Source organism: Phragmites australis, chromosome 6, assembly GCF_958298935.1.
Source record: "Phragmites australis chromosome 6, lpPhrAust1.1, whole genome shotgun sequence".
NCBI classification, from domain to species: Eukaryota; Viridiplantae; Streptophyta; class Magnoliopsida; order Poales; family Poaceae; genus Phragmites; species Phragmites australis.
The window spans coordinates 35,103,837-35,114,889 of record NC_084926.1 but is presented as its reverse complement, the minus strand read 5'-3'; the positions used below and the strand labels follow the sequence as shown (position 1 = coordinate 35,114,889).

At 40.3% G+C, this 11,053-nt stretch overlaps 1 protein-coding gene across 1 annotated transcript; it reads right to left on the bottom strand.

The window, feature by feature from the left end:
• Positions 1–4,396: 4,396 nt before the first annotated feature.
• LOC133922299 (uncharacterized) lies at positions 4,397–8,852 on the bottom strand. Its single transcript, XM_062367566.1, has 3 exons — positions 8,233–8,852; positions 7,423–7,503; positions 4,397–4,993 (listed from the first exon to the last, which is right to left on the bottom strand). Exons 1-3 carry the CDS (start codon positions 8,630–8,632, stop codon positions 4,557–4,559), a joined length of 918 nt encoding a protein of 305 aa, XP_062223550.1. The 5' UTR covers positions 8,633–8,852; the 3' UTR covers positions 4,397–4,556.
• Positions 8,853–11,053: the final 2,201 nt, after the last annotated feature.

The following is an 11,053-nucleotide window of genomic DNA, read 5'->3' as shown; positions in this document are numbered from 1 at the left end:
AAGACCAGACGGGGGCGTGTTTTCAACCCTCCCCGTCACTTCGCGCAGCAGCCCATGATGGTTGCTTTCCATTTATAGCGCCTTGGAACTCGCGCCCTCCCTCTCTGGGCACGCCACCGCCCAGCGAGTATTTAAGGCGGGGCGGGCTCCCCGGAGAGGAGGGGGATTTCTCAGACAAGGAGGAAGCCGAGGAAGAAGACAGAGGTCTAGTACGAGCATAGAAGCTGAGATCACCGAAGAATAAGGAGCCCGAAGCTCTAGGCTAGATAAATATTCTTGTAACCATCGACATCTCTGAGAGATATTCTCAGAGCATTTATAGAATACACACAGGAGTAGGGTGTTACGCTCAGTGCGGCCCGAACCTGTCTAAAAACCTCCTGAGCATTTACTACATTCTGCATTCGATCCTTCCATCCCACCTGCATCGCATTTACGCCCATTTATTTCACTCACAAAACAGATTCAGAATCATCCCCCCGGCCGAATCTCAAAGGGGGTCCCTCCGGATCTCTACTTGAGGAGTTCACCCTCCGACAGAAGTCTATCAATTTTAATAGATTTTGATAATATCTTCATATTTGTACATAAAATGTAATATGCTCAAAAAAATATGTACAAACCACCTAAAAAAAATATACATACCACTTTGATGATCTTATATACTCACATGCTCCGTGTACATATCATTTATCACATAAGATACTTCCTATGTTATGAGATAATATGTGAGGGTACATACTTTCGAGAGTACCAAATATACTTTCTACATAGGAAACTAGTCTGTACTTCCGGTAGTACATATTCCATACTATGATATACCATATAAATGAATTGAATATACTCATTTATCACTATAAGTATACTTATATACTCATTCTAAGATACTCCAATGTGAATTACATGAAAAAATTGAAAAAAAAAGTCCATCAATTTTAATAGATTTTGATAATACATTCATATTTGTACATAAAATATAATATACTCAAAAACATATTTACAAACCATCTAAAAAAGTATACATACCACTTTGATAATCTTATATACTTACATGCTTCATGTATATACCATTTATCACATTAGATACTCCCTATATTATGAGATACGTATATAAGAGTATATACTCCCGGGAGTACAAAATATGCTTCCTATATAGTAAAACTAGTCTATACTCCCGAGAGTACATACTCGCTACTATGATATACCACATAAATGAACTGAATATACTCATTTATCACTATGAGTATACTTATATACTCACTCTAAGATACTCTAATGTGAATTACATGAAAAAATTGAAAAGAAGTCCATCAATTTTAATAGATTTTGATAATACTTTCATATTTGTACATAAAATGTAATATACTCAAAAAAATATATACAAGCCACCTAAAAGAAGTATACATACCACTTTGATGATCTTATATACTCACATGTTCCATGTACATACCATTTATCACATGAGATACTCCATATGTTATGAAATACGTATATGAGAGTACATACTCCCAGGAGTACCAAATATGATTCCTATATAGTAAAACTAGTTTGTACTCTTGGGAGTACATACTCCCTACTATGATATACCATATAAATGAACTGTATATACCCTTTTATCACTATGAGTATAGTTATATACTCATTTTAAGATACTCCAATGTGAATTACATGAAAAAGTTAAAAATAAGTCCATCAATTTTAATAGATTTTGATAATACCTTCATATTTGTACATAAAATGTAATATACTCAAAAAAATATGTACAAACCACCTAAAAAAAGTATACATACCACTTTGATGATCTTATATACTCACATGCTCCATGTACATACCATTTATTACATGAGATACTCCCTATGTTATAAGATACGTATGTGAGAGTATATACTCCCAAGAGTATCAAATATGCTTATATATATATATATATATATATATATATATATATATATATATATATATATATATATTAATAAACCTAAACCAATCGACTGAGTCGGTTCGGCTGTCACCTACTGTTGTTTAAATGGGCCTTGAGCCTAGACCGAACCCTAACCCAGCTGCCCTTTGCTCGTCGTCGCCGCCGCTGTCTCCCACCATCGCCGGCCACCGCTGCCTTCATCGACAGCCGTCACTTCTGCTGCATTGTGCTGCGCTGCCCGACCAACTGTGTCATAGTTGTCTCGTGCTGTCCCGCCGTTCGGTCGCCGGTCTGCGCTATCTGTCATCGCCGTTTCCAACCTGCTATCGTTGCTCGCCCGTTGGCCGTCGCTAGCTGCCGAAGCCTTCGTCATCGGTTGTCGTCGATTGCTCCTTCAAGCTGCTGTGCATAGAAAGAGGCAAGGCAATGGAGAGATAACCGAAGGAAAAGAAGGAAAGATTGAAAAAGGAATGAAAGAAAAGGAAAGAAAGAAAAAAGGAAAAGAGGTAAAGGAAAGAAAACGAAAGAGAGAAAAGAGGAAGAAGGGGATTTTCGGGGATTTCGTTGGTTTCGTCGCTAAATTGTAATCCTCATGTCAAAGGTAACTTATACATAATCCCTAGCTGTTCCTAGATAAAATTGGACAATTGATTTTGTGTAGCCGGATGCGTGATTGGAAGGTGATCGGCTAGCAGCGAGAGTAAATTAAAAACTAGGACTAATAGATATCAATTGTGGTCTAGTTAGAGAGCTTTCACCTAAAGCCAGAAAAGTAAAGTTGTAGGAACTCTTCCATGGATGCTTTAGATGTATTATTTTGCGGTCATTGATTAAGCAGAATAAAAGTTATGGCTCGATCAGTGAGCGACTCAGATTTTCGATCCAATTCTCGAAAAAATGATAGAATCAGGGATTTTGGGATTCGGATAGAGGGCATAGTTTGGACACTCGATATATATTCATATAGAGTTTCTCGGACAAATTCTAAGTATAATAATGTTCCTTGGGTTTAGGAAGTTTCGGTGCTAACCATGCGAAGCCGGATCCTTGCCACAGTTAAGGCAAGTGTATGACGAATCCGTGTTATAGCATGATTTGCTCGTTGGATGTTTTTTTGATCCCTTTTCAATTGTGTTCGTTCGATATTCGTATTTTCTAGTGTTCACATGATCCAAATTCATGATTGTGTTCATATCAAGTGATCAAGTTATTCCTTTACATGTCATTCAAGTGCTGGTGATACTGGAGGTACAATTTGTTTCTTATGTTCAAGTTCTTGTGAATAAATGCTGGCCCCATTTACTCGGCTTTATCGTTAAATGCTTAGGATGTATTCAACATTGTACATTTCAGACAGAAACTACTATTTCATTGTTATTTTTAAGAAATATAAAAACTTTGCTATTTCTCATTCTTCATTGACTTCGATGATGTGTTTGTTCTTCCAGGTTCTAAATTATATTTGTTGAGTGTTTTTACTCACTCTTATTTCGTTTGATTTTTAGATAACCCATGATCACGACACGCATGAAAAGGGAATAGCAACATGTGTCATATATCTCACCTCTACTTTCACCTAGTCTTTCAAAAGTGCACTAGAATTGTGACGGTAAGTTTGGTCCGTTAAATCACTTGGGTTTTGAGTTGTGTTGGGTCCACGAGTTGTATAAGGTCCCACCTTTTGGCTATGATGATTACATTTTGTTTATAAATATTATGCCTATGTAGAATGTGCATTTTTTGTTTATCCAGGATAGAGGCAGATACAGAGAAAACTATACCGTAGTTTTTCCAAAAGTTCCAAGATTAGATAGGAATTAGGTGTTAAATGTGGTATATGGATATCTATGGTGTTACCAGAAATCAAACCCCCTAGCCCCAGCCGACATGTGCCCCACATTCGGTTCCCGCTTAAATTAGGCAAGGGGAGCTGTGCTCGATAGCGCCGTCGACCATCCTTTGGTCTCCTCCCTCTACAACGCCTCCTGACTGTCATGCGCAACATGTTTGCTCACCCTTCCCGTCAACCGAGCCCATCGTCCCGTAGCTATTTCTTGTTTCTTTGGCTGTGCCATGGTTGTTGTCCGATTGGTTGACCGAGAAGCGGCACGGTGAGCGAGGGGCATTGGTCGTGGCACGCGCAGTGCGTGCTGGTGATCTCGCGCGCAGAAAAAAAGTCAAAATGATGATAACGTATCAGGGGAAATGTGTAATTATACAACTTCAATCTCTGTCAGGCTTGTGCACAACAATGCAATTTGCCTAAGCATCTCCAAATGATTCAGCAACTTGAGGTGATCTCCAACATGCAACTGAACCAAGCCCAACTCCCTAGTAATGACTGTTGAATACAGAGAATAATGTGCATTAGATGGATGCTGCTATATACGGATATACCTCTCGTTTCGCCTTATGCATACGACCCCCAGGATGACAAAAGAATTGAAAGGGAAGTGCGTGTGGGCCAAAAAAAGAAAGGAGACCCCAAATATAAGCTATGCTTTCCTTCCCTTCTTCTCTCCGGTGCGAAAAGAACAAAAGAAATCACTTGTTAGCAATCGAAACCCGAACCAGGCATTTACAACATGAAACCTCAAGGAATAAGTGGGAACGCTATGTACATTTATTTATACAGCAGTCAGGTCTCTAAATCATTTTCCTGCCTGTGCTGAGCTGAAGCAGTCCGGCAAGGAACATTGTGCTCTATATAGTCATCCGAAGCTTCCTCCTCGTCATCTGAAGGTAGAAGAGATGAACCCATCCACTGCTTGAAACCATCGTTTATGTGCCTCTCCATCTCTGGAGTCACTTCTATTTTGGTCTCAAGCATCTCTAGACCCACGTTGTGGGTAGCATAATCGCTTTCATCAAGGACAACTGCAGCTTTCCTTCTCAAGAAGAAGGCTGTGCCACCATATAAGATTACTAAACCCCAAGCTGTAATTTCATAGCACCAGAAAAGAGGGACTGAACAAGTACTTCCAAGGGCCAGCAGCGTCGATCCAAGAATAATTGCCATGAGACCAAATATGACCGCAAAAGCTGCATTAAGTATAGCCAGGCAACGAACACCACCTGCAATTCCAAGCTGAGATTAGTGACTGAACCTAGAAATAACTTGCACAGGCATAATAGGATTCAAAAGATATAAAAGAGAAATACAACTGGTGCTGCTGCTACCAAGCTGCATTAGAAAAACGTAAATTAGAACCAGTAGCAAATGCATCAGCCACATATAATTTCCTCACTCATAACTGATGTTAAGCTATTGTAGGTTAGAAAATTCCTTAACCCAGGTTTGGCAATTCGCTTAAAATGATCTATAGGACAGCCATCCACAATACCTGGATGTTGATAATTGGTTATAATGTTAATATTAACAAGACAAAGTCATCAGTAATTGGTTATCACTAAAACTCAATCTCGTTCCTAATGAATGGACATCAAAGAATTGATGGCTAGAGTAAATGCTATAATTGATGGCAAATGGACCAAATAAAACATATAATCCTATCCTCATTGTATATTGTTTCACGATAGCAATGATTTTGCTTAGAGAAAAGTTGATTATGAACATGCTGATAGCAATTTCACAGACAACTCCTTTCGAGAGATCGGCGGACATTCCTCCATCGCTTGGGCACAAGTAGAGAAGTGCAGGCACGCAAGGTGGGTGAATGTGAATGTAGGTGAGGTATGCTGCCGTGGTATGTTTACCAGCACACACTGTATACTAATGGAGAAAAAAGAGAATCATGCCTAATGGAAAGACTGATAGATGAATACATGTATCTTTTGCAGATCAAATAGAAATGTTTTCCCATCTTTATGTCACCATAGCAGCAAGAGGGGCAAAATGTTCTCCTGCTGGCTTACAGATTTCTAGTTGCAATAATGCAATCACCAATTTACTCATATGTGCATGGAGCTAATTCCCGTTGTGATGCAGTGGTGGACAATGTTCAGCACACAGATGCTTGACAATGTGTACTTCAGTACTAAGCTTCCTGTACATATGCGTGAATTGCTGATTGCACTATGGCAACAAGAAATCCATACCAAAAACTTGTGAGAATGTCTGCTCCAAGGCTGCCTCGCACCCCCATCCCCCACCGACATCCAAAAATAACATCTAAAGAGATGCATCTTTCTCATAATCTGATGCAAATCAAGAAAGTGTAACTAAGGGGCTAATTGAAGGAAAAACATGTGAAAAGGAGATGATTAAAGTGAATAAAAAAGTAAGGGATAACACCTTGGCTTAATCTAAGTTGTTGTTTTTTTGCGGATTAATCCAAGTTGTTGTTTGACCCAAAATAAAAGAATGGAAAATTGATGTCTTCAGATTTGAAGAGAAGTTTTTGTGTCTTTCGACAAACTTACTAGCTTCCCATTGATCCCATTGATATTACTTGGCAAGCATGTGCTCAGGGTCAATATGCCAATATGTCATGCTAGCAGCTAATTAAATCAGATTTGGACATTTCTGAACACACAAGTTTAGATACCTAAATACGCAGTTGTCAAGTAAAGAAACACAAGCGACACATCCATGTAAGTTTAGGGACCTATGGTGCACTTCACGTATGCATTCTGTAGGGATAGGGATACCAAAAGAATGAACCTTTATGCTAAAAGAAAATAGAGATACGTGCAATATCAATTGGTGAGAGGAAAAACAGTTGCCATGCATAAGCTGGATTTGTACATAAGAAAAATTTTGTATTATGGGGCAGGGTTATCAAGGCCTGTAGGAATAGGACCAAATGATTCCTTTTGGTGTTTTATGCAAGCTTATTGATTGAACAAAAATAATCATTTTGGAGAAACAATTATGGATGACACTACAATACAATTCACCATACATCTAATGACCATATAGGTAATCTTTTTTGGTCTTTGAATAGCACATTTAATTACATACTTCTGAAAGTAGCAAGTTTAGTTTTTTTCTCCATTGCATAATTACTTATTGTGAGGTTCTACATTAATAAATGGTATTTTGTTGAGATAGCCTGGCAGTTAACAATCTCCAGACATTACAACAGCAGAGTTTGCTTTCTGTAAAATGTGAACTGACAGATATTACCAGCAAACACCATCAGGAGCTACTGGAGATAGAGATAGGATTTGACCCAGTTAAAACTTTTTCTTAATGATAATGGTTAGCCAAGAGGCATGTTAAATCAACATGTTTGTTCTATCAAACTATTGACTTGAATGCCCCCTTTGTAAGCCTTAGATATTTATCCTAAGATGAATGTAATATACCATTCTGAAGTAGAAGAGATAATGGCCTCTGTAATTCTAGGGTGAGAGAATGCAAGACCTCGTGACAATCTACAAACAACAGACTAAATAGAGGTAGCAAAATGTAGCTACCAGAAACCTAACACATCGAATTCGAATGCCTTAAAAGTTGATATGACCTCTGCCAGCTCCATGCTTCCTTAGTGCAACATAATTTTCAAAGATGTCTGACAGGGATGCATATATGAACTCACCTCTTCTAGAAGCACAGAAGTTATTCTCAACAACGCAGATCATGGGATGCCTTCTTGGAGCAGCATATGCAACAGATATTCCTGCAAGCATATATTGGTTTAATGTTCAAATCAAGAGGGGGCAAAATGAATTTAAAGGTTTTGCTGACAATGGCTCATCTGCCAAGAAAAAGGGATGAACAGCAAGGAAAAGAGATTGCCTAATACAAGGTATACATGAACAATATCGACATAATTTAACACGTCACTATATGGCCATCCAGTTCACTCCCACTTCTACTTAGCATTAAAGATCTAGAGACCTAAACAGTTCTAGATCCAGGATGTGTCATTTTACTTGAAGCACCAACTATATATGTATAATGATGTTTCATGGTGCAGGAATCTGTGGGCATCTACATTGAACTCATAATTGGCATGCCCAATTTCATCACGGTAGACAATATTACACTTAGCCTTGTCTTTCCTTCAGCTAATTAAGTACATGCAACTTTCAATTGTTTCCTTTCCAAAAAAAACTTTCAATTCTAAAATTTGGCCACCTTCCTGGCCTAAATATGTGTTGCAGTTGGAATAATGTCTAATGAAACCGTATAAATGCTGGTTTGTGGTTGTTGTGTTGTGCTGAATCTAGTTGGCTACGAGAAACATTACTACTTACGGTATTATTTTGCAAATATGGGTGGGTGGCTCCAAGAAAAGATGCTCACAAATATTATGCCACAAAAAAATGTAGCTAGTATACCACATATTGTGCTAGCAAAAATTACAGGCAGCAGTACCACACGAGGCGCGAGATGGTGGGCTCACCGGCAAGAAGGTAGGTAAACGAGGCGCCGAAGAGGACGGCGGATGGCACGAACACGACCATCCAGTAGAAGTCGGCGGCCTCGGCGGTGGTCATATAGAAGGCGCCCCCGCGGTACCGGTACGCCTCGGGCTCCTCCTCCCTGCTGCTGGCGGCGGCGGGCAGCGCCTCCAGCATGCGGCGCTCCCTGCAGAAGGGCCGCTCGGCGGGCTCGGCGGGAAACACGATCCCGAGGCTGACGCACGCCGCGGCGGAGACGGCGACGGCGACGCAGGAGGCGGCCGCGGCGGCCAGCGGCCGGCGGAGGACGGGCAGCGCGCGCCCCTCGTCGTCCCGCAGCGCCGCGTAGGCCCGGCGCGGCATGAGGAAGGCCTGCCGCAGGGCGTCCCCCAGCAGCGCCATCGGCGGCGGTGGCGCGGAGAGGGGGTCGGGTGGGGTGGTTGGGTGGGTGGAGGCGAGAACCCTAGACGCGGTTTCGCGGGTGGGCCAAGGGAGGGATCGGCGGCATGGGGTGGAGGAATCGGGAAGAAGGTCAGGGGAGGAGGGCTTTCCAGGGGTTGGGTTGGTTTGGTTGCCTTGCCTTGAAGGAGGGGGGAAGAACGGGTGCGAGCTTCCCTGGATGGGGGCGAGACCAGCTGCCTCATAGTTCTAGACTTTAGAGGATGGAAATGAGACGCCGTGTTTGTTTGAGCTTCTGCTTTTGAGCTTCTCTGAAAAGTAGTGTTTTTGGTTTTTCTGAAAAGCTACTTTTGAAAATAGGTTGTTGGCTTCTGCAATAAATTTTTGGCTTCTCAGCACATAGCTTCTCAGAGAAGCACATCTCAGCGAGCTTCTCAGCTTTAGTTCATTTTCCTCAGAAACAGGCTTCTGGCTTCTCCAAAAGCCACTTCTTCAGAACCTCGTTTGTTCTGGCTTCTGGTTTCTGGCTTCTGCCAGTAGCAGAAGCAGTTTCAGAAGCAGAAACAAACACAGCCTTAGCCGGTAAAGTCACTGTGCAACAGTAAAACGTGAGCGGTGCTAGTGGAAAACAGTACATTTGAAGCTAGGTACTGTATGGTTTCTACTGTTCAGCATAGCACCGTGCGGTTTTATTGTTCATCAAGTTGTTGTAGCGATGGACCTGATCCTTACACCATCTATCCAACGGCTGAGAATAAACTAAAGTCATCGTGTTTGGTTGAAGTCAGAGGATCTGTTTCTGTAGGTGATAGGTTTACGGATTAAAAAAATCACCATTAATTTCTAAGGAGATTCAAAATTGATAATTAGATTCCACATAAAAGCTACAAATGAATGATACTTTAGCTCTTTTGAGCTAACGAATATGTGATAACTTGAACCGCCATATTTAAGATGTTTTTATACTTCAACGAAACTAAGGCAACCATCCTATCAAAAATGACAAACATCATGTTGGCATCTTGGCATAGCCACTTCGTCCTTAAAAGAAATCTACTTTGTCATTATCCAAGAAAAGAGCGAAAAAAAGGATTGATATATGTCTCTTGTCTATTCTCTTCAATATTAATATAATCTTTGAGACATAATCTTGACCCACAAGCTCTATATTAAAATATTTATACTAGATAGTAATGTAATATTTTGTAATTACTTTTTCAATAAAGATTACCTAGCACTTTTACATGTCTAAGCTAAATATTTGGAGACATCGATAGATAGAGTGTAAAAAGTTTATTGCAAGCGTCCAAAAAATCACTTATTTTTATTGAAAAGAGAATTAGTATGAAAATAGTGAATCCAAACCAATAGTTTTATCTCCACTAGTTAAAATTTCATATAGTAACAGTTGTCTTATTAATTCTAAGTAGTAGAGAGACACAGTAATAACATAGAGACCCCCAACTGAATTACATGTTAAGTTTCTACTTTGTATATTTCATTATAAATCTGCCCTTAAATAGAGCGCAGCATTGGTTATGTAGCACTGAAAGAACTGTCTTTTGAAAAATGGAATTGAAGTTTCGATTCACTTTATTAGCACCAAAAGTTTCCGAAGTTCCTTTTTTTAGTATTTTGTCATACTTTTCATCTATTGCAAGTATCTATGAACAAATATCATACATCAATCCTATTCCTTTACTGAGACCCTCGCACACAATCTCACTCACATCATTCATGAACAAGTTCTCCTTAGCATTGAACCAACAATAGCAAAATGACAATATCCAAAAACCAAGCAATACTCATCAAATGACAAAATACATTCCTAATTGTCGTCAAGTGACTGGTAGGCAACAAGAGGCAAGGCGAGTAACTGACCTATATGGGAGGCAGAAGCGAGAAACCTAGCGGTGGACTGCAAATCCGGCTATCTAACGGTGACAAGGAAGGTGGCAGATTGTGTTTAAACATAGTGCCTATGTGTAGAGATGCGTAATGTTGACATTATTTTAGAACCCATACATATTCATTCATTTACAACTGAGTACATTGTAGTGCCCTTGAAACATAGTCTAGACTACATTGGTGCCATTAGAGACATATGGGCCGTGAACAAACACTTGTGTTTATGTGCTTGGGTTCAGAATATCAGCGAACACTTCAGATGACCCATCAATGAAGGAAGCGGCGAACCGCCAAAACCCAAGGTTGGTTGAGGACAACTTAATCCTTGTCCTGGGGAGTGTAGGATGCATTGGTGCCATGGTGAGGCCGTAATGTGCTTGCAAGTGACTTTCGACACATGTGTTGTTTGCTCATCTAGAAGCAAATCTTCCAAACAACCTCCCCATGGATAGGGCATAGACCGACAATCCGAATAGTTGTTGCACTTCTATCTCGAGGACCAAGTGCATATGCATT

Bases quoted from the DNA above. Each gene is read 5' to 3' on its own strand.
- LOC133922299 (XM_062367566.1), bottom strand. From the start codon at position 8,632: ATGGCGCTGCTGGGGGACGCCCTGCGGCAGGCCTTCCTCATGCCGCGC. The intron at 7,504-8,232 runs GTGAGCCCACCA...ATATGCTTGCAG, and splicing joins GTTTACCTACCTTCTTGCCG to GAATATCTGTTGCATATGCT. The intron at 4,994-7,422 runs GTGAGTTCATAT...TTGGAATTGCAG, and splicing joins CTTCTGTGCTTCTAGAAGAG to GTGGTGTTCGTTGCCTGGCT.